Genomic DNA, 23,275 nt, shown 5'->3' with positions numbered 1-23,275 from the left:
ACTTCTCCCACAGGTTTGATAAGTGGCCTTTGACATAAAAGTCAAGTTTGCGATAAACTTAATGAGAACCCAGAGAAATGAACTAATGTATATAATATAGTCTCAACAATGTGTGGCCGCCTGTGGGTATGAAGCCGTGCTAAATGACAATCCTCTCATGATGTGTCTGTGGACCGATTGATTGTGACAAGTGAACATTTGTAATCCCCTCATGAGAGCCATAACAATCTTTGTCTCATCCAGTCATTCAAATGGGATTCTACCACTAGATGAAGTTTCATCAACGCAGCTGTCATGTCATTTCACATTTAATTTGACTACTTTAAAAACATCAATGTATTAATAGCGGGGTCGACGTGTATTATCTAATGTAGTTTTGGCGGTTTTCGGGGTGCTGCGATTTTTTTTTTTTGTTTTGTTTTTATTTTCCCCCTGCAATGGGTCAGCGCCTAAGCGAGGACGGTGACCCAGACAAAGAAATAGATGTGGCAGAATTGCAGGAATGGTACAAAAAGTTTGTGGTGGAATGTCCAAGTGGAACTCTGTTTATGCACGAGTTCAAAAGTTTTTTTGGGGTCGCAGACAACAAGGAGGCTTCAGATTACATTGAAAGCATGTTTCGGGCCTTCGACAGGAATGGAGTAAGTACCGACCTTTGTTGCATTGCAAATTAGCGAATACATCCATTATATGTTTTTTAACACTCTATCTCTCCTGTACACAGGACAACACCATTGACTTTCTCGAGTATGTTGCAGCTTTGAACTTGGTCCTAAGGGGTAAATTGGAGCATAAATTGAAATGGACGTTCAAAATGTATGATAAAGATGGAAGCGGGTGCATTGATAAAACAGAGCTTCTTGAAATTGTGGAGGTAATTCATAGTTTCAGTTGTGTTATTGATAATGAAAAAAATGTTCTGTTAATATTGGAAAAATGTGCTGAATAAGAATGTATTTCACTTGCCACTTATCCAAACATCCTGTCCTACCACTTCAAAGTCTATTTATCGACTGAAGAAAGCCTGTCATGGAGAGCTGGATGAAGAGTGCAATCTTTTGACCCCAGACCAAGTAGTGGATCGGATATTTGAGCTGGTTGATGAAAATGGAGATGGTGAGTATTTGTAACATTTTCCTGACATCTTAAAACGCAGTGTGGGTGATTTAAGAGCTCAGTGTTAGCTTTGATTCCTTTAAGGAGTGAGCATTAATGGAAAGGCACACTGCTCATTATGTCTTGTGTACACACTGGATGCTAATGCGCCTGTTGCACTACTTAGGCGAACTCTCCTTGGACGAGTTCATCGATGGAGCGCGGAGGGACAAGTGGGTGATGAAGATGCTGCAAATGGACGTCAACCCCGGGGACTGGATCAATGAACGAAGACGCAGTGTGAACTTCTAAAGGCTGCAGCATGAACTGTCAGTCTGTCACATGCACAAAGCTTTAGTGTGACATGACACCAATGCTGAATTATCTCATTGAGTTTACATGAATGTAAATACTGTCCAACATTTTAGTTTAACGCGTGTGTGTGCGTGTGTGTGTGTCTGTGGGGGGTGTGCGTGTGTGTATACATAAAGTATATGATGTTATAAATAAAAATATCTGAACAAATTAGGATTTAATTTGTTTTGGTTCAGATTTAGGTATGCGATTGACCAGTTATACCAGGAGATACAATTGTGATGCCTGCAGGGAACAGGATCAAATGAGAACCCTGTGGGCCTGTTCTAAATAGCTCACTAGTGATGGGTCATAATTTTCCAGGAACGTTGTAGATGTGATTGTTTGAAAATGTAAACACTGGCAAAATTTTATAGAAATAAAATGTTGCATGTGATATTTATGTTTCCTAATTATTGTGAGACATCATTAACATGATATATGTCTTAACATTGATGAAAATCAACTCTTCATATTAATCAGGAACTTAGAAGTTGCTCACTGTTTCAAAACGGTAGGTGACTCATGGCCGGGATTATACAATGCCATAACAGTAACGTGCTTCCAAATGCTGTTTAGTGCTCTTTTATTTAAACGAAAGGTGCAGTCCCCTTTCCATTCTGTGGTCTAAATGTGAACAGATACCCAGAAGGGAACATCTCACTTCTTCTTCAACCATGTTGGCTTGTTTTGTTTGATAAAGAAATTTGCATTGGCTTTAACACCTACAGTAGCGAATATGCCATCTGTTTTGCTCAAACCAGTTTATCACTCTTTTCACCTAGTTAATAAGATGTTACATTTACACAAAGCATTGATAAATAATATTTTAATACAATTTCATACTAGTACGTGGTTTGTAATTTTTTTTTTAACCAGGGATAAATTTTTACACCCATTTCCTCGGACCGAGTAAGAGGGCATTTAGGGATTGGGGCGGGGCGAGTGTCCTCTGTAAACCTCCACGTCCTCTGCTGCTGATGCGCTGAATCTGTCATTTAAATTGGACCCCCCCCCAAAAAAAAAAAAATCTTACTTAAATTATGAGTTTGTGACCGTTCTGTTGTCACACAATTAATTAGTTGGCCCGTTCCGCCTTTCCAGTCAAAAGCGTCGTGTTTGGGTTATTGCTACCCTGATGCAACAACAAGGACGGGAGGGCGGAAGTGGTTGTTTTTCCAAAATAAGAAACACGGAAGACTGAGAGTAAAATACAATGATTTTAAACAAAGTTATTTAGGTACCAAGTGACCATCCGGCCATTGCGCGTTCTCGCACCGGGTTTGGGGAATCCCGGAGCTAAACTGCTTTATCAAATGGGTTTATTTTTTTCCATGGTGAGTTTAACATTATAAATCTCGCGAGGCATGGCGACATAAAACGAGACTATGGAGATCGAATCAAAACATCGTGTAAAATGTCTTGTAATTTGAGGTGGCAAACAAACACTGCTTGTTTGCGAACTGAAAAATCCACTGAAAGTGACACTCGGCTGAAGGGCGACACTATTGTGCTATTGTGGCGAGTGGCCGCACCACAAATCAGTAATTTTGGGGCACGCGCTACCTTCGTGTGTTTCAAGCGCTTCGTCGTTTCACGGCAAAATCATGTCCTCTCAACCGAGCTTGTCAGACACAACACAGGTAAATATTTACGCTGAAACATATTTTAAGTCGCGTCATTTTGGAGCATTAATATCCATTATTTTATTTTTTTTTACAATTGTAACTGAAATGTCACCCTCCTCTGGTTAGCAGGCGAACGATAAATGGAGGCTAAATCACGTCACGGGTGATTTGTTCTCGTGTCCCACGGACGAGGCTCTGGCCCACTGCATCAGTGAGGACTGCCGCATGGGGGCAGGCATCGCAGTCATGTTCAAGCACAAGTTCAAAGGGGTCGAGGAGCTCAAGGGACAGAGTGAGTCAAGCCTCGTATTTATATAAGAACCTGTCATACTCTTGTGGGGAATTTGGGAAGGATTTGTCTCATTGCTTTTGTCTTTTTGTATTGAGTTTCAAACTACAAAAAACACCCCCATCCCTAACAATATATTTCCTTTATCCAACCAGAGAAGCTGGTGGGACAGTGTGCGATTCTGAAGCGAGGCAAACGTTTTGTGTACTATCTGGTAACCATGAACTAGTTGAAAGGAGAAGTATATGTTTGCACATTTGAAAATCAAAAAGACTGTGGCTGTTCTATTTTTCTGCTGGCAATTTTTAGATCACCAAGAAGAAGTTTAGCCAGAAGCCCACCTATGACAACCTGAGACAGAGCTTGGAGGACATGAAAGCGCACTGTCTACAAAATGGAGTCACCCAAATTTCCATGCCACGGTTTGAATATTTTTTTTCCCCCAAATGTAAGATTACCTGTAAAATCTCTCCAAAGTAAGAGGCACTGTATGATAGGTTCACTGAGTACAATGCACACAACAGCCAGAGAAGATACACTTTATTTGTCCTCCAATGGGGAACTTTGCAGTATGTAACAATTCCTCTCAAACATCTTAAAGTTTGGCATCAGCAGTATGTTTGTCTCTCCCACAGTATTGGCTGTGGCCTGGATCGACTGAAGTGGGAAAGAGTTTCAGAGATGCTGGAAGAGATCTTTGAGCCCGCAAATATCTCAGTCACAGTCTACAGCCTCCCTGTCAGAGCTGAGACCTTGGTGATGACGGAGAGCACAAACAGATGATTCTTGCAAATGTTTTGGTGTACTTATTTTGAGTTTCTACAATAGTTGACCTTGATATTAAAGGATAAATTGCCTTTTTTGCACTATTAGATGACTTGAGCATCTGTTAGCGAGCTATCTTACAGTGGGAGGAAAGAGTATTTGAACCCTTTGGGATTTCTTAACTTTCTTGTATAAAGTGGTTATAAATTGTAATCTGATCATTTCAAATACAAGAATAAACAAAGTCTGTTTTTAAACTAATACCTCAGAAATTATATATTTTTTTATGGAGCATAACATGTATACATTGGCAGATCAAATTTAATTAAAAAAAAAAAAAAACTACCAGAAAATTGATTCATTGTTGATAGAGTTAAAGTGCTCCCATTGTAAAACTGTATTAGTGTGCTAGAGAGTGCTTAACGTGAAATCATGTTTTGGGCGCAATTGAGTCTTAATAAGTCTTGATTGGACCTCCAGTGTTATTTTTATTTTAAGGACTTTTTTAAAAATTGAATTAAGAATTGTAGGACCACTGCCATGTTTGACTTTTGATCTTTCACTGAAAACATGTTTCTGTTTAACGCATGTGTGTGCCCCAGTGGCGGCCTGTGCATTTCATACCAAGTCCTTCAGTGAAGTCCTACTTAGTCCAACTTGAATGAATACCCCCATAATAGCATCATTTATGACACCAAGGCTGGACAGATATGCAAACACATACTTATGCACGACTGGGTGTCTGTCTTCAAAATGGCCTTGCAGTTATGTTATATCTGCAATCAAATCCACACTTTTACCTCCTTCGGTCGTTGGGGGTTAAAAAAAGCAAGAATTCCTCACGGTCGTCAGGTAAGACGTGTGGATTTGTTGAATCCGCATAACGCTGACTTCTCACGAGTGAGTATTGAATCACAGGATGCGTTCACACCTTCAATGTGAGGCCTGCTAAAGGCCTTACTGTCTCCAACTTGTGATCAGATTGGCTATTGTAACTATCAACTCAAAGAGACTGTACCCTTGCCCCTTTACCCAGCACTGACGCTGTTGACTCTGAAGGCGTGTGACACAACAAAAGATAGCTGAAATCTGATTGGATAGAAACTATCCATCCATCCATCCATCCATCGTCTGTACCGCTTCTCCTCACTAGGGTCGCGGGGGGTGCTGGAGCCTATCCCAGCTATCTTCGGGCAGTAGGCGGGGACACCCTCAACTGGTTGCCAGCCAATTGCAGGGCACACAGAGACGAACAATGGATAGAAACTAATCATCTAAAAATACAACTCTGGGATATAACATGAATGTGAATATATATATAGCTATATATATATATATATATTGTTGCAGTTGAGTCACAATGGAAATGAGAAGTAGTTAGTAAATCAACCTTTAAATGCCAAACTTACTCCAATGCGTGTTCGTTTTTTGTGCTCAAGAAGAAAAGGGTCAAATAAAGACTCAACAACTGATTAGAGTTCCGATATTTAGTTTCTTCAATTTCTGGAGTTCAGGAAATAGTACAAAGACAGATATCTGGGCAGCTTTTTCTTAATCTCACGAGAAAACTGCACTCGGGCGAGCACAGTCGAAAAATGTGCACCATCTTTCAGCCCAGCTTCAATTTTTATAGGAGTTTTTTTATGTCAAGGGTAATGTAGGTTGAATCGGTTCAATCGGTCGTCCTCGCTCCCTCCCTCGGCACGGGTCCATGTCCAAGGGAAGGTCTTCCCCAGGTTAGTCATCGTCTGGATAGTTGATTCCCGTCTGGTCCCCAAGACTGGCACGCCAAGGGTGGCCTTCTCCGGCGGGCGGGCAGTCTCTCCGTCTCTCTCCCCGCTGGCATTCCTCTGGAATCTGGTCCGTGTGCATGTGTGCGTGTGTATTTGCACGTGTATGTATCCGTGTCTGTGTGCACGCGCGTGTATGTGCAGGTGTATGTATATGTCTGTGTGTGTGTATGCGTATGTGCATGTGCTCCGATCTCCAATTGTTATGTCTTTCGGAATGTGTTTTTCTTTTGATAGCGTCTGTGTGAGTCCTCCAGTGCCCAATTTGGTATGTTTGCATCCCTACAGACAATGTGGAGAATGTGCTTTGTCATATTTGTCCATGAAGTGCTGTGAATGTGAGGGCAGCTCATGGACATGCAATGTGCGCCAATCTATTCTCACTACTGAGAATTTCAGTAAAGTTCACACATTTCAACTAAGTCCTATAAATTTAGCATATGAGAATAATATAATAAATCAGTAAACATCAGGACTACAATCCCAGTCATTCTTGTGACCCGTGCTTCTAGTTTCATTTGATAAATGCTTCTTGTTTCATCAATCTTTAAAATATTTAGTAAATATGAACCTGCTAACTTTAATTATCGACATTCTGTCCCGCATGTGTTTCCAATAATGCCAGTAATCGTAATAGAATCCTTCAATATATATAGCTATATATATATATATATATATATATATATATATATATATATATATGTATATATATATATATATATATATATATATATATATATATATAGCTGGAATTTGTCACCAAGCAAATGTGAATTACAAGGGAATAAACCCTTAAATAACAAAATAATAAATGCATGTTTGTTTTTATCTTCAAGAAGGAAAATGTTCAAATAAAGACTTCAACAACCGCCGATCAAATTTTGTTCCGATAGACTCTTCAATTTTCTGGTGTTCAGGAAATAGTACAAGTCAGATATCTGGGCTACTTCTCTTATCCTTGCGAGGACCCGCACCCATGATGAATGCATCCAAGATAAGAGCGCTCGTAAAATGTAGCCCTCACAATATATAGGGTCCCTCACATATGTCATGGCGGTTGAAATTTTTCCTTTTCCGGCTCATGGGTCCAAGTTTCCCATCTGGCCCCAAAGCTTATCCCAGGGCTTGGTGTCTTTCAGCATCCTGCAATCTTGTTTTTGGTGTGGCCGTTTATGGGTGTCTAGATCTCAAATTGTTGTGTCTTTACGTGTGGGTGCCATGACTGGGCCCTCATGAGCCGCCATCAGGCTAAATAAATGTTTTTGAAAATAAAATAGGTATATCAGATTATAAATCATACAATATTAAATGTGTATTACTGATATGCAACTAGAAAATAAAAGAAAAAAAGAAAAACTCACCAGCACCCTCAAGATCCACGTTCATGGTAATTGTTTTCGTTTGGGTGTGGAAGTTTGTAGAATGTGATAGGTTTTCCCAAATGAATGAAAGTGAAAGCGTGCTAGCTTATTCATAACATGAATGCATGTGACTTTATACAAAAAAATGCCATCAATTCAGAAGCGAGGTGAGCGGGCTGGGGCTGACGGAGGTTATGGCCGTTATCCTCTTTCACCCCTTATCACAGCATCCCAATGTGTACACGTGTGTGGGTATGGGTCTATATTTCCATTTCGGAGCAAGCATAGCAATCACATAGCCTAGAAACAGTTACACAGCTACTGCCTGTTATGTGTTGTACGGAGGAGGAATTTTGAAAATGAAAACGTGCGTCTTCATTCTGATTAGTTGGTGGCTGAGAACATATGACAGGAAATGACCATGAATGAAATATTCAAATGACATTGTAGGAGGAGATTCCTTCAAGACACTGTGTTCTTCCTATAAATAATGCATTCAGTGTTATCTTATTTAATAGAAAACATTTCAAATTTCAGTATTGGTAGCCATGGTAACAGGAATTTGGTAACAGAATTACGTTATTTCATTATAAATGTTATTTCTCAACAACCTCTGGAGGAATTTGAAACTTTTTATCCATCTGCTTAGAAAGACCCCGACGCACCTGAAAACTCGGTAAACAGAAAGTAGTCTGATGGGCAAGAACAATGGCTTAGTTCAGCATCTTTGTGAATTTGGTAGACATGCTACACCTCACTGGGCGTTTCTTCCTTGCCCCCCAGCGCATCTGAAAAGTCAGTTCCAGACTCGCAAAAAGCACTAATTTGAAACGCAGGCGGTTTCATGCGGTTTTGATGGATGTGAGTGGTGGTTGTCATGTATTTCATTCATAAATATGACACCAGTGTGTGAAAAGCATTCCAAATCCAAATAATCATTATGATCTTGAAGAAAATATTTTAAAAGCACTATTGCATGTGTGTGCGTGCGTGTGTGGGGGGGGGGGGGGCAACACACATGATTCCCTCGGTGGACATTATGTAATGCATTGGGTCGATCTACTTGGTGTATGTTGATCAGCTGATCAATAAAAAGATTAATGTGCATGTTAAAGAGGCATTTCCCTGGGATAGATGTGGCGTATACTTTGAGAAAGGTCCCGAATATGAAAAAGTATAACAGGAGCCAGCCTGTCATTCCTCCCATTGTGGTGAAAAGGCAATTTAAGCAGCCAGCAGCCGTGAGCTTCAGCTCAGCAGTTAGCTCTCTGTGTTTCCACCCTTGGGACTCATGTACAATCCCCAAGTTGCATATTCTGTTTTTTTGGTTTCCGCAATGCCAGGCACGCCATTCTCGTGTTTGTGTCTCGACCGATGCAAATGAGAGATTGGAAATGTCTACTTCCATCCCACAACAGCACACAAAGGCGCAAACACCATGTTATGCCCAAGTCCACTCCTGCAAATTTTATTAAAATATCAAGAGAGAGAAAACTCCACCAACACGCACAGTAGCCTTGCGCCCAACATGAAAATAGTGCCCTGACTGTAGCTTAGCTTATGTTCGTTCATGCTCACGCTTGCGCGTCACCATGAGTTTCAATTAATAAACTAAAGCTGCCCAGAATACCCAGTCACTCTCCTGCCTTGCGTGCGGGCAGCGTGGAATCGGTTCCCACTCAGTGACGGTGTCTGTGCGAGCCTGGAGGCTGGCTGGTGACCAGTTCCAGGCGTGGTGTCCCTTTCACCAGCTGGGATTGACTCCAGCGACCCAGTATAGCATAAGTGGTGTGGATCAGTGCGAGATTGATTGTTTCCCAATCTAACAGTAGTGGGTTTGATCCCCAGCAGTTTTGACCATGTCAAAGTAAGAGCAAGATACTGAACCCCCAGTTGCTCCTGATCGGATGTCCTCGGTCGGTAGGTCAGGGAATAGTGTGAAGCGCTTTGAGTACCGATGGTAGATAAGCGCTATACAAGTGACAACCCATTTACTTGTGCTGTCATTATGCAGTCATCTTTACAGGACAGCCACTCTTTGGAAGAGATGCATCTGTGCTCAATTTACCTTTTCCTCCCATTGTTCCCTTTTTCTCCTAGCTACAGTGACGGGCTTCACCACAATCTAATCATATCCTGCACGAGTTGCATGATTACTCTGCCGTTGCAAAGACATAATGATGCTAAATTTAGTGTGACTGTCAGATAGTTCTTATTGTTATTGGAGTTTGTAATGGTGTAGAACTGCACTGTTATAATTTGGATTTGTGCCACAGGAGAGGGACAAATATTAGAAACAGATGTAAGCATGGTAGTGCAGTTACACACTAATACAAACTCATAATAAATGTGATAGTACGAATCAAAACTGAATTAATTTTGTAAAGGGAAGACTTTTGAAGCAGCTCTCATATTGAATATTGGCGGTTTTGATGGTGTACCTTCTGATGGTCATTAAATGTACAAATTATATCCGCAGTAGCTGCTTTGTGCTTCGGCTTTGCATTGTTTTTCCACAATCCCACTCTGGGCCCAAAGATCAGGTTTCTCTTTATTTCCACATTTATTGACCAGGCTGTTCCCTTTGTCCACTGAACAAACATCACATCCCCATGACTGTGTGGGCATCATTTAAGTGCTCATTGTCACTGCTGCAGATGGTTGAAGTATGATCCATTATTGATCTCCCTGAGCATTGTACTTTCATGCTGCTGGGACACAATGGCGGTACCAGATGTGAGTCAAGAAAAAGGGGTGGGGACTCAGGATGAACGCTCTGAACATTTATTTCAACCCCATTGTGCAACTGGAGGCACACTACGCATTCAGTGTGACTGCTAACAATTTTAGTAGGTCAAGTCAAGAGGGTCCAATGAATAATTTGACTCTTCTGTACATCTTGGATAATTATTTAAAAACCATGTGATTGTGAGAAACAATCCGGATACTTTGCAAGCTGCGACACGCCCACTGTGCTGTGGGGTACCCTCAATAATTCATAGGAAGATGGCATTAACCGCTGGACACACTGGCTCCCCATCTCAACCCGCCGTACACAGCCAGGCTCGCTGGATGACTATTTCGGCATTACTGCAGCCGACCTCCCCCACCCCTACCCCCCTCCCATCCCCCCTCAGTGCCTGGCAATCAGGCTGCACACTGCAGCAGAGTTTATGGCTGCACTGAGCGCTGGGAAATCTCCCTCCACACGCTGCGGCTGGTGCCGTTCGACATCCAACTCTGCCCTTTCTTTGTCCCCCACGCTGCATTTGGCTTGTCCCGCTGTAGCACACTCATTCAGTCTCCATCCCGCCACCTCACCACTCCTGAAAGTCCCACGGCTTAGCCTCTCCCAGTCGTCCAGCCCCCACCCCGCTTGTCCTCCATTCCTTTTTTTCTTTGCTCTATGCGCATAAAATTGCAGAGCTCAGCATTCTTCTCTACATGCTCTAAGGGAAATGGGTGGGGGGGGCTGATCTGGGCGGGAGGTGCCCCCTTCCAACTAATGAACAGAGCTTATGTTATTGAAGAGCAGCTTGTCCAATCAGGACGCAGTGCAGGCAAAGACAGCAGGGGGAAAAAAGCAGCAGAGCGAGTGGGCAAGAGGAAGAGAAAAAAACTGCAGTGTGTGAGTGTGTGTAGTTTGTATCCCTCCCCTGAGCAGATCTTTATCAATTTGGGTGCTCCGGTCTCGGGGTGCACTCTGTGTGTTTGTAGTTAACAGCAGGGCAGAACAAAGGTGTGTCTATTGGGCTGTGTTAAGACTCATTCTGTCAAAGTGGAAATAAGAGAAAGTAAGCGGACATTGATTGTTTTTCTCTCTATCTCAAAGTGTCTTGCTGTCTGTGGAGAAGAGCTTTGTGTCCGGTGGAAAGCAAACAACATTAAAAGGTAAGCGGCTGCTTTGCTTTTTCTTAATGACAGCATTGTCTTACACTTTTAAAACTTCTTTATTGTTTGATTTTTCTGCTATATGGATGGGCGTTTTAAAAACAACACTTGACATTTTCAGAATTAAAGGAAAAATTGAGGCAGGCTTGTGTGCGTGTGTGTATGAATCAGGCGGTGGGGCGGGGGGTGTTCAGGGGGAGTTAGTGTGGGACTCCCTGATGCTTCTAGGCAAGTTTCTGTGCACACGGTTCTCTGGTGCTGCAGTATCCTCCTTCAATCCTGAACGGAGCTGCTTCATCATTGCCAGTGTGAGGTGTAACGACTTAAAGCAGCTATTGCCTTCAAAAAGTACATTTTATTTAATTTTCTTTTTTTTAAGATTGCTTGCGAATGCAGTAAAGTTCAATATTATACTGGAGATAAAGGACAGGCTGCATGCTGTCATCCTGGATGTTCTCCTAGCAAATAAGTGGGGTTGCGTCCATTGCAGATTTTTAAAAAATGTTTTTAGTATTAGTGCCACAAAAACATTTAAAACTACAACATGCGAATGTACAGTTTTCTGCATACAGTGAATTACTTTAACACAAGTTTAGGGCCATTCTTGGTGTGGGTATTGCATCTGCATATTTTTTTCTTTTTTTCTGCGAGGGTGGGGGGGGGTGATCTGACCTTCATTGCTTGTCATGAACATTTCATGTTGAAGATTTGACACTATCCAGCAGTGGGCACTGTGTGATTTCTCATACACAATCTCTACAGATGTCCTATACTGCAGATCTGGAAGGAGAAATAAATGGATAAACTTTCTGTGTATTGTAGCTTTATCTTAAATAGTACATTGTTTACTTGATGATATTAGGGATGGACTCTTTCAGAGTCAGATCTATCATATATGCAGGATCTTATGACGTTTTAATGATTTAGGTGTGATTTATCTGCAGGGTAGAGAGAGAGAGAGAGTTTTTCCAATTTCAGCACCATGGACAGCTCATATAGTAATGAGCACTTGCTCATCTTTGAAGGCAATGCTGTCTTGAATAGCTTTTAGCATTGAAGTCAAAAGAACCAGTTTGGCTTTCTGCATCATCTTGGCATTTTTCTTTTAGTTTGAAACGTTGATTTAGCACATCCATCTTTCACGTGGACAAAACATTTAATTATTCATGCACCTTTCTTTCTTTTTTTTTTTTTTTTTTTTGATCACACAGCATGTACCCGCATGTCTTGCGTTGGTGCAGTCAGCTTGAAACCCCCTGGACTGTTTTTCCCTGCATTATTTATATCTGAATGTTCCAGAACCTTTTCACACTTATCCTTTAACAATCGAAAATGTCCAGCTCACTCACATAAAATGTAGATTTATCGGCACGATATGCATATGTGTTTTGTGGTTTGTGTTTGAGCACTAAGCAGTTTTATGCAAACTCTTGAAAAAATGTGTCCCACACATAATGACTGCAGCTCTCACTGAATTGACAACTGCAGCGGCAAGCTTTAGTTAATGTCATGGTTGAGAAGAAGTGGAGACATGTCTGCAGGACGCAGCTAGCACACATCATATGATCATAAAACTCAGCACACTAATGACAAATGGCAAAGATAGCCCTCACTGATCCCATGAATTCGCATATCCTTTGTAAAGACACTATCTGAGTGCCTCCAACGAGAAGGTTTAAACATGCGTCTCCTGGGATTTACTGCAATGCAAGGCATTTGGTTCCAAAATTTCAGGCGAAAGTGAAAGTTGTACTTGGGAAGAGACGAAATATAAGCTAAAATTGTAATTGTAAACGACGTTAAGTTTGTCAGAGCAACATGAGTTGTTGTGCGCATACAAAAATGGGAGTCTGCGTTTGAAACATTCTGCCCTAGACAGTGTAAAAGTGCTAGTGATCCTGGCGAATGATAGTGAGGTCAGCATAAAGTCAGCGGGATGTGCTATAGTTGCAAACCAAACCTTTTACATGGAGGTAAAAGAGCAAAGGTGGAAGGGGGGGGGGGCAAAGCATTTGGAATAGTATAGCATCTGAGCGGATCTGAACATTACTTACTATTTTAGGTTGGTCACAAGAGAAATACACACTTTAAGAAGAGATGTCATTCCAAAATGAAGACCTTGAAGTAGTGTACTCACACATCCATGAATAAATATTGTTATTTGTGCACGAATGGGACAGTTATCAAGAATGCTTGTCGGCAGAATTCAAAACATGCAGATTTTTCAAGTCTTCAAAAAAAAATAGAAAACTGCAAATAAGCAACACGAGAGAGGTTAAAACAGAAAGGCACATTATGGGAAAGCGAATGTATGCGAGAGGTACAGCGAGAGAGATGGAGACATGTTCAAAGGCAGAGCAGAGAGTGGGTGTGCATAGCGGAGCTCAGAGCACTGCAGCACATTGCGGTGCCCAGCCCCCGCTGCGTTCTCTGCTCGCCATCCGGTTCCGTGCACTGAAGAGACCCCTGCAGCAGCAGAGATGCACAGCGTCGCGGGCTTCCTGCTGCAGGAATCTCACGAAGAGCTTCAGTGCTTCTTTTTCTTTTCTTAAAAAAATAAATAAATAAGGAAAAGCCCGTTAGCGCATTGTCACGTAAGAGGGAGTAATGCACGCTCCCCCCTGGATTATGTAAGCATGTAACACTTTCACCCAATACCAGCTGAATGATCCCACCTTCGCTGGCCATGTTTTTCTCATTAGCAACATCTGCCTCACAGTTTGCTTTTGTTCCAGAGGTGACATCTTTGCAAACACACACAGGCAATTTATCGAACGCGCTCCAAAAGCCTTGCAAACAACCTTAACTCTTTAAGAGCTGGTGTTTGTATGTCACCGGTTTTGACATTTGGAAGGCGAAACCCCGCGTGGCAAATTAGAAGTAACGATCCACCGCGACCCCCACCTCATGTGGGCTTGTAAGAAATAAGAAAAAAGAGCAATTGATATCGTTTCAAGTAAGGCTGTATCCCTGGTTGGCTCCCGCATAAATGCATCATACTGAAGTTCGGTTGGATTAATTGTACACTTTTTGCCAGGGCAAAGAACACGTTCTTCCTAACACATACATGCAGGAGCACAAACCAATGCATGCCAATGTGAAATGAATCATAATCATGTCAAAGCTCGAGGAAACGGCGAAGAAGCTTGTTTCCGCTTCCATAATCAGCTGCCACGTTTGCGTCCAACTGCCTGCCCGGGGGCGGGACGGTCGTGCGCAGCGTGAGAGCTTCCCTCATTATATCTCCTCTCTGGTTTCCTTCTATTTGCTGATGTGACTGGCTCGCTTTGCCTATTGTGGACTTTCTCTGCTCAAGGTCCATTCGCGTGTGCTGCCCTTAGAAGTTGCCAAATCCAATGCAAATGGACGGAGAGATGTTGTTAAGCGATATTAAGTACAAGACGTGATGTTTGTTCGCCACGGATTTGCGCTAAAACAGCAGCAGCATGCTAGGACAAAAGGCAAAAATAGGTGCAGAGTTAATCACACCAGAAGGAGGATATGGTTTAATTGCCAGTAGGATTATGTTAAATTTATCAGGCTGGGTGAAATGAGAAGGGGCGGAGCATGAACTACCAGAAACAATTTCAGGAAATAATTTTATAAAAACATCTTTAGATTTTTGTCACAAATCATTTTTTTCTGTGCATAGAAATGTGTAAGTTGCACATTTAAAGTTCAGATCTGCCATTGCAGAAAATTCAAATGCATGTTGGAATTGAGGATGTTCATAATATATGGAGAGAGAGGGAGGCATCAGTTAAGGATAGTAGTGTGGGAGAGCTGCAGCAGGGATTCGGAGTGCTGCATTGAGCTGCATAATTAATGTTTAGGGGCGGAGCTACTGGCGGTGATAACTTGCCATGTAGAGCAAGCCGCTGCAATACTGCTGGAGCAGAACGAGTTTGTTGTTTCGTGCCGAAGCAGTGTGAGTGCACACAGAGAAATATTGATGCCAGACCAGGGCTGCACCATCCGTCCTTTCAATCTCTGTGTCTCCGTCCCATCTGCTTCCTCGGCCCTTCGAGCCAGTCACTCCAGTGAGCCCGGTATCGTGGCCAAATACTTCAATGCTTCCACAGCTCTGTTAATCATCTGATTTGTAGCAAAGCAACTTCCTATATGACACATCTGGTGCAACTCAACCAGATGAGGTGGACCGTCAGCTCGGAGGGGGTGTGGTTTGCCTCTGCAGCATAGTGTTATATTTAGTCTTTTTCTTTTACGGAATCTAGGTTGTTCTGCGCTGTTTACAAGAGTGTCTGGTTTGAGGAGGATACCCATTCGCGCAGGGAAAGATGGTCTCACTAATGTGCTCAGGTGTGCATGTGCATGCATGTGACAAGAAGTCCTTCGGGGTTTGTGAAGATTACTCTTGAATCTGAATAACTATCCAATTGTGGATGTATAAAATGTTCTGGGATTTTCATATGTATGAGCGTGTTCCCTGTCAGCGCTGTCAGAGCTCAGAAATGGCTTCCCCACAGCAATATTACTTTGCTGGCCACCTTTACATTGTGATGCATCACTTTCACCTCTGTCACCAAATCTCATCATCACTGCAGATCAAGGCTTGACTTCTTCTATCTCTCTACTGGCGCATCAACCTTGGCCTCCACTTCTTCAGTGCTTTAAGACATCCAGTGAAGCTTTGCAATAATTGAAAGGGTGTGCTTTCAGCGGGCTCAGTGTTTGGATCCTATGGAATGTTCCATTCCTATGGAATGTTTCATTTTCTACACAGTTTTTCTGTCCCCTAAAAAATGATAATCCCGACCTGGGATATATGGTCTCAGTCATGCAGAAAAAAATGTAATTGACATCAATTTCATTATATTTTCAGTGCTTATGCTACCAAGAAATTGTCATTTCTTTTTCACAAATATGGCAATAGTCAAAAATATTTAAAAAAATGCATAATTTTATGTAAAACCATTAATGACAGGCTTGGTGGGGGGGGCGTGAGATTTCTTTTCATGGGGCCCAAAATCCCTGGCAGCGCCCCTGCTGCCAAGACTAAGCTTCTAAAGTGGTCCCTGTTATGTCTTACAGCCTTTTTACACACAACAAGAAAGGCTGTCTAATGTTGGCGCTTTCAGTTTTTCAAGAGAAACAATTAAATTAACAAATTGTCACCGTTACGCATGCATAGAAATGAAGACAACTGAATGTTGATGGTGGTCCAAAATAGGTTGTTACATAACACTACAAAATATTTAAAAACAAAAGACTTAAATATCTCAACTTTGGGTTGTCATTTTCTTTATGAGTGAACACTTGAACTTCAAATTATAGTGAAGTCGAGATCGTTATTAAAGAGCATGCTTGTATAAACGCTCTTCTCAGCTGACTTTGGGCAGGAGGCAGGATGCATTATGGACTCGTTGCAAGCCAATCCCAAGTTCAAATAAAATGTATGTGAGTGTGAGTGTCATCTTCAACACCGCTTTTCCAGAACAGGGTCGACACTATAAAATGTCCTTTCATTAATCGCAATGCCAAGAGTTTTGAAAGAGCAAACAGCAGAGTTGTTGCCTGTGAATAGAATGCAGAAAACGGGCATGGTTGATGACAGTGTTGTAATCAGAGTGGCCCAAGAGTTGTGAGATCATGGCATGTGAATTCATTAACTCGAGCAGCTTTCCTACATTTATTGAGCAATAGCATCCGACGCCACCAAACAAAAACGTCACAAAAAGTAAAAAAATTGAAGTAATGATAGTCTCGTCTCAATTTACGTACAAATCTGGGCTTGTTTGATTGAACACAAAGCAGTTGTATTTGACAGGAGCCATTACTTATTCTGTTGTATAAATGGAATCAGGTACATTCTGGTTTATTTTACCGTCTGTCATGTAATGGAGGCACATTTAATTGTTCGACCTGTCACGATACGTTGCTGGCATATAGTAGAGTCTACAGTGTAGACAGATGAACCAGGAGATAATATGAGATAAAATGTCCTTAATCAAGTCCACAATGGGAAAATGTTTTGGATTGTTTTAGCAGGATCCAGAAAATAAATAAAAAAATAAAAAGTATTCTGGTGGATGTATGCACTTTTAAACCCTTCTTGTTGTTGTGGAAATCGAAAGTTACTATCATTACTTCCCTTATGGTGCCGGCTGTTTCTTCTTCTCTCTTCACTCTGCTTTTCAACCCATAAAGAAGAAGGACTGTATTCGGAAGTAATGATGGATTAATTTTCACTTTGCAAGATAACATCAACAAGGAAATTTGGATCAAATGCAACAAAGGGTTCTAATAAAAGGGAAGCTGTTTTAAGACGAATTTTAACAATTACCATTTTATTTGCCGATATTTTGTCATCCATGTGCCGAGTGAGGCGTGTTTGCTGGGTGAGGTGGCCATGATGTACAGCCAATAAGCTCACGGGATAAATCCACTCGTACGCTCATTGGTCATTTTTGCGGCTGGGAACCAATCACCTGCCTTTTATGCGTGCCCATGCCTCCAAGTCAATTGCTCTCTGAAACAACGTGTCAGGAAACAAATGTTACCCTGAAAGCTATTTTAAGCAGCTGTTCAAGTACAAATGATAAGAATCCAACGATTCCTTTGGCAAAAATGCAATGAAAAGGCCTCGAAAAAGGTTGCAGATAACCTGATATTTTTGTGAGCCTGGAAGGCTCATTAGTCACCTGGCTAATTTGACACGGTGCGTGAGTGTCTTCATTGGCCCAACCGGGTGCACACATTGTATCTATGTACAGGACATTATTACAATCCGATTGTGTTATACTGCCATCTAGTTTAGAGTGACAGGTAGTGATGAGAGAGGAGTGAGGTTTGAACATTTTAATTCGAAAGTACAGTATACTGTGCTTGTTGGCAGGAATATTTTTTTATGAAGTAGTGTGTTATATATACATGCATATTGCTTGGATGTATCCATTATCCGATCCGCTTCTCCTCACAAGGGGGGTGCTGAAGCCTATACAAACTGTCTATGGGCAGTAGGTGGAGCACACCTTGAACGGGTTCCCAGCCAATTGCAGGGTGCACGAAGACAAACAACCTTTCGCGCTCAAACTCACACCTCGGGCCAATTTAGATTGTTCAATTAACCTACCATGCATGTTTTTGATGTGTGGGTGCAAACCAGTGTAACATGAGAAAACCCACACAGACACGGGGAGAACATGCAAACTCCACACAGAAATCCGAGGCCTGGATTCAAGCCCACGACACTTGTATGTAATGAAATGTTTTGATCGCTCCTTCCAAAGGATGATTGTTTGTGATTGTCCTTCCAAAGCTTGTAAACACCGTATTTTTACGGCCATAAGACGCGCAGTATCAAAGGGCGCAACACCAGTTGAGGGTGCTATTTCCATATTTGATGCATATATAAGGCGCACTACAAGGTGCAAGCACAGCTAGCACTAGCTCAGCTCACACTAGCTAGCGCTGGCTCAGCTCAGCTCACGGTAGCGCAGCTCACGCTAGTTCATCTTACTAGCTGATGCCAGCTCACCAGGACTCTATCTCTTATAGGAACGCTGCCAGAGGTATCACCCCAAGTCAATGACAGATGTCCTGGAAATATTAGGACTCACTGCCAATAATACTGACTCTAACCAATAAGAGGTGTCACAACAATTGGTCTGCTAGACAACGTCAGGGGAGGGTCTTGACTGGTCACCACACTCCTTAGAGTCACGGTTTCAAATCAAAACCAAAAAAACTCAGCATACAAGCAAACAATGAAACAAAGAAATAAGATTAACACAAAACATGTATCTCTCATGCCATCTATATACCCAAAAGAAATAAAAATAACATAAAAAGATTATAGCAATGGCTTCTTGGGAGCCACTCAGCCTTAGCCAATTACAGCAATGGCTTCTTGGGAGCCACTCAGACTCAGCCAATCATATGGCTGTTTAGAGAGATGTGCTGTTGTGCTTTGGGCTTTTTGCAGTCTGTTGCCTAAACCTGGGACGTTTCTTGCTTGCAATAACATAAATGATAAGACAGACTACAACATTGTGGACAGCTGCCCTTTTGTCCAGCTTTCTCCTACACCATCACCCAAACACCATAGTCACATAATCTATTAGTCACAGTCAATTCGAAGCATAGATGACTCAGACTTTGACCAGCAGGGTGTGCTAACATGCGCTCCGAACAGCCCAATGAATAAAAGGATTAATAGTCAAGAGTGATGCTCCGTCCATATATATATAATGGGCGCGTCGCTTTACAAGGCGCCTCGTTTGTTTTGGGGAAGATTTGGGACTTTAAAGTGCGCCCTATGGTCCGGAAAATACGGTACATCCAAAACTTACTTGTTCATAATGGACAGTATGTGTTAAGAGTGACATGTTCCTTATCTATTAAATTGAATGCAAAAAAAAAATGTGATGAACCATCAGATCGATTGTATTTTCTTTATGAGGCCAATTGGATTTGAGATATAATATGCATGATAAAATATCAATAAACTTTCTTGACAGAGTCCACACCTAATGACAAATAATCTTCACAAAATTCTTCAATCAAATTTCCTATTGTAATAAATGATAAAAGTTGTTTTAAGGGTTGAGGCTAAATCATTTTTGCCCTCTTTCATCTGTTAGGATGTTAAACGTCCTCAGATTTTAAAAGGTTACAATCTCACTTCATGTCCTTGGTTACTGTTGGAATTTACTTCAGAGTGATCTTTCAACATTTCCTGAAGGTTTGGGGTCAATATCTTTTTTCTAAGGCATTGGTTGCTATGGACCTTTGAACGTTGTATGTGCCAACATTTTAAACATGTTTTTCTCAAAATGAGTAGGTTCAACCTGCCAACATTAAAATCGCTGCAACATTGTCCATATTTGAGGTACATTCATGTATTATACATCATTTTAAAGGGAATTAAGTTTAGAATTAGAATACATGATAATGAGAAGGATAAGAAAAAAAATATAAAACATAAGTGATATTGAATAATTTCCCGCTGTCTCCTTGATGATCTGTTACGGGACACTGGTGTGCCATGGCACCCTGATTGGGAATCATTGTGCTAGGCAGCAAACAACGAATGCATCTAATGATGGCGTCACTTTAAAAGTAATTGGGATTGAGTTCCGCAGTGAGACTTTCACGATCATGGTAATTCAAGTCTTGGCTGGCTCAACGGGGCTCTGGTCCTGGGCATCCACCTAGGAGGGGCATCCAGTCAACCTAAATGGTGCACCTTGACTGGCCATATGCTTTGAGAAAGTTTGGTGCACGCATCCAAATAAATATTTCAGTTGGGTTATGAACAATGGATGCCAGTTCATTTTGCATACCTTCTAATAAGGTTATAAAGTGAATGTGCGGCCCCGACCTTTAGCTCAGATGCTGCCAATCGTAAATTAAATTAGAAAGAAAAATCTACTTACGAAAGAAATACATTTTTACACTCGACACCCATGCCCGCCTGGCAGTCCCGCAAAAATTAGCCTCCGGGCATCTACACCTCTGGCTACACGTTGCTAGGATCTGCATTGAATCTGAGTATTCATAGAAGCGCCATTGGCTTTCAATTAAGCTAAAACAGCAGCACCAGTGCGGTTGTCACACTGCGCACTGACAGGTTGCCTGTCCCTGTTTTATATTTCCCTTTATTCAACTAGAATTCAGTGCTTGGTAAATATATAATATTTTACCACAACAGCATTTCACACGCAGTCCTGAACTTTACTTTATGCTGCAGTGTGCGCTTGACCTCCAGATGCCGGAGCTATTTTGTAATGTTCTTTGCTGAGAACCCGCAAGCAGCTGTGAGCTATGTTGCTTTTATGTGATCTCAAGTCAAATGTCTGCACGGTCTGTTTTTCATTAGCGAACCTACATGAATGCTGCCATCAGTCAGTGATTAGAAAAAGAGGAGAGAGCATTATTGAGCAGGTGCTCAGCATGAATACTGCTTCTTTTCCATTTGAATATTTAGATGCCACATTGCAGGCGAAGGTCACATCAAACAGAAAGTATGTATTGGTGCTCGTGCAGTAATGCGCCGACATCTTTTGTGCGAGGGCTGAGAGATATGAAAGAGTAAAACACAGTCCATCATGAGTTGATAAATTGATGTGACATGTATTTCAATTGAGCAACATCAATTCAGTAGTTCATTTACCTTCATGTGGATCAAATGTTTTCCTTTTTGCTTTTGGTCTTCCCACTTGAGAATATGTATCTTAGAAAAATGTGTTCTTTCATGTGCCATATTAAAACGTGGTTAAAACTGTCCAAAGGCTATGGAATCTTTTATTTTTATTCATTATGCCCGGGATATCAAACTTTAACTTCATACAGATTGTGACCTCTCAGGTTTCATTTTGATGTTTTAGCATGTGAAATAATTGTCATACTACTAATTTTTATCTAGAATAATGCATTTGACTTGGCTGACAGAAGACAGGGCTGATCAGACTGTAAATAAAAGTGCAAAATTAAGGTATGGACTCAGGAACCATGTCCACTTTTGTTCAAGGCGACATAACTTGCTTTGTCGCCCCATTTCAAACAGTTTTCATTTGCCTTAATGGCACCAACACACAGAAATACCCACTGTTTTCGGCTGTTTTATGAAAATGAGCCACTGATCACCCGTCCCTGCCTACGGTGGAATCGATGATGAGTACAGCTTCCGTTATCATGACTGCTATGGGTGGAGTATTTGTTGACTGTGTGAATTGCAAAGAACACGCAAGTTCGCACAAAGGCAGCATCGATTGTATTTTCATTCATGGAGTCGGCAGGGTCCATGCATGCAACGGACACATCAGCAAAGATAAATAGCCCAAATTACAACTTCACCGGTCCGAGCTGCTTATCACAAGTTTAAATCGTGTTCCCTTTAACATCACTGCATGTGGTTCAAACAGCATACCACTACTTTGGGGACAGATACACTTGTTAAGAAGATACAGTGGGGTCAGATTTTCAAGCTTTTCCTCACAGACAGATCTTTTGGAAATGGCAGATAAGCATCATGAACAAGGACTGTGCATGCCCGCACACAAGTCGGGTGAGTGTACCACCGCACCATCAATGACTGCTACTACTTATAGTATGTTGTTCTACAAAATATCCGCTGTCTTGAGGAAGATTCAAAGCTCAATCCTCAAATTCTCCTTGTGCTTGTTTGGCTTTTATTTGGGTACATTGATTTGCTCCCGCATGATAAGGTTAACTCAAAACTTTAAAATGTCCTCAGGTGTGAATGTGAGTATCAATATTTGTCTCTAGTTTTGGAAGGGGTACTTTTAAAATGTATTCCGATAATGTTGCTATAAATACCTACATGTTAAAAATTTACTTAGTAATCTAATTTTAAAAGTATTTTTTTAAAGTACGTTCAAACGTATTTTGGGATGTGTGCAAGTGGTTTGCAGATACGCTTCACAGTGATGTTTGGGATTCTAATCTTATGTTCTTGTATAATGGCGCACAAGAATGAAAGTGTTTTTTTTTGTTTTTAAAGCAATTCAGGATTTGCATCTCCCTCTAAGTGTAATCACACAAAGTGCTTATTCGGATGTTTCTCCTCACTTACTCTGTCAGCAGCCTTGTGCAATCTTTGTAGTCCAATTGTCACTCTCGACACTTAAACAAAAAGAAAATAAACCCAGCACATAATTAGCCTGCTTAATGCTCGCCAACTGAACAATACAAGACAACCTAACTGAAAACAGAAAGGTAACAATGACTTCTTATTTGCTGACATATCAGCAATTTCAATAGTAGTCCTGGGCAGGTGCAAACATCCAGAGGGCAAATAATGAAGGGCCAGCTATTAGGCCTTAGTCAGACACAGATCATTAGTCACGTTAGATTAAATCTTCTCAAGGTACCATAGAGATTTGAGCTAACTGATGTTCTGTTATACAAGTGAAACACCGTGAAAGCTGAATCCATTGCTCTGACAACGATTAGTAGAATGTCAGACAGCCCTTCGCCTAAGAAGGCGTTGCATTATTTAATACAGGACATTTGGTCTCAAGAGAAGATTCAGCTTCGAACACCACTGCATTTATGACTAAAAGACAAAAAGGGATAATCATCTGACCGTCCCGTCGTGTGCGTTCTTAATTTTAATCA

General features: G+C 41.4%; 3 protein-coding genes across 8 annotated transcripts in view; all 3 read left to right on the top strand.

Annotated features, from left to right (window-relative positions):
* The first annotated feature begins 236 nt into the window (after positions 1–236).
* Positions 237–1,846, top strand: guca1b (guanylate cyclase activator 1B). Its single transcript, XM_088289351.1, has 4 exons — positions 237–641; positions 725–874; positions 1,002–1,116; positions 1,283–1,846. Exons 1-4 carry the CDS (start codon positions 438–440, stop codon positions 1,405–1,407), a joined length of 594 nt encoding a protein of 197 aa, XP_088145477.1. The 5' UTR covers positions 237–437; the 3' UTR covers positions 1,408–1,846.
* Positions 1,847–2,536: 690 nt separating this feature from the next.
* oard1 (O-acyl-ADP-ribose deacylase 1) lies at positions 2,537–4,392 on the top strand. 3 transcript variants are annotated; one of them, XM_088289355.1, is made up of 5 exons: positions 2,537–2,786; positions 3,207–3,369; positions 3,522–3,580; positions 3,676–3,788; positions 4,002–4,392. In XM_088289355.1, the coding sequence occupies exons 1-5, from the start codon at positions 2,766–2,768 to the stop codon at positions 4,147–4,149; spliced, it is 504 nt and encodes a 167-aa protein (XP_088145481.1). In that variant the 5' UTR covers positions 2,537–2,765; the 3' UTR covers positions 4,150–4,392. The 3 variants fall into 3 exon arrangements, with proteins under 3 accessions (XP_088145481.1, XP_088145480.1, XP_088145479.1); XM_088289354.1 differs by having other exon boundaries at positions 2,542–3,092; XM_088289353.1 differs by having other exon boundaries at positions 2,582–3,092; positions 3,204–3,369.
* Positions 4,393–10,853: 6,461 nt separating this feature from the next.
* LOC148340658 (synaptotagmin-2-like) overlaps positions 10,854–23,275 on the top strand; it is an 80,282-nt gene continuing 67,860 nt past the window's right edge. For 3 of the 4 annotated variants that reach the window (XM_088289750.1, XM_088289754.1, XM_088289749.1), the window contains exons 1-2: positions 10,854–11,021; positions 11,115–11,173. The gene's annotated coding sequence lies outside the window, so the exon portion shown is untranslated. The other variant, XM_088289753.1, reaches the window with a different exon arrangement.

This window comes from Idiotropiscis lumnitzeri, chromosome 3 (assembly GCF_059441095.1).
Source record: "Idiotropiscis lumnitzeri isolate Australia: NSW breed Sydney's pygmy pipehorse chromosome 3, RoL_Ilum_1.0, whole genome shotgun sequence".
NCBI lineage: Eukaryota > Metazoa > Chordata > Actinopteri > Syngnathiformes > Syngnathidae > Idiotropiscis > Idiotropiscis lumnitzeri.
Note: the sequence above shows the minus strand (reverse complement) of the source record. Positions and strands in the feature narration are given on the sequence as shown.

What these genes read in the sequence shown, in the direction of transcription:
- guca1b (XM_088289351.1), top strand. Translation starts at nt 438, where the DNA reads ATGGGTCAGCGCCTAAGCGAGGACGGTGACCCAGACAAAGAAATAGAT. An exon ending in GGGCCTTCGACAGGAATGGA is followed by an intron (nt 642 to 724) that starts GTAAGTACCGAC and finishes TCCTGTACACAG; the next exon opens with GACAACACCATTGACTTTCT. An exon ending in AGCTTCTTGAAATTGTGGAG is followed by an intron (nt 875 to 1,001) that starts GTAATTCATAGT and finishes ACCACTTCAAAG; the next exon opens with TCTATTTATCGACTGAAGAA.
- oard1 (XM_088289353.1), top strand. Translation starts at nt 3,057, where the DNA reads ATGTCCTCTCAACCGAGCTTGTCAGACACAACACAG. An exon ending in GCTTGTCAGACACAACACAG is followed by an intron (nt 3,093 to 3,203) that starts GTAAATATTTAC and finishes TCCTCTGGTTAG; the next exon opens with CAGGCGAACGATAAATGGAG. An exon ending in AACGTTTTGTGTACTATCTG is followed by an intron (nt 3,581 to 3,675) that starts GTAACCATGAAC and finishes GGCAATTTTTAG; the next exon opens with ATCACCAAGAAGAAGTTTAG.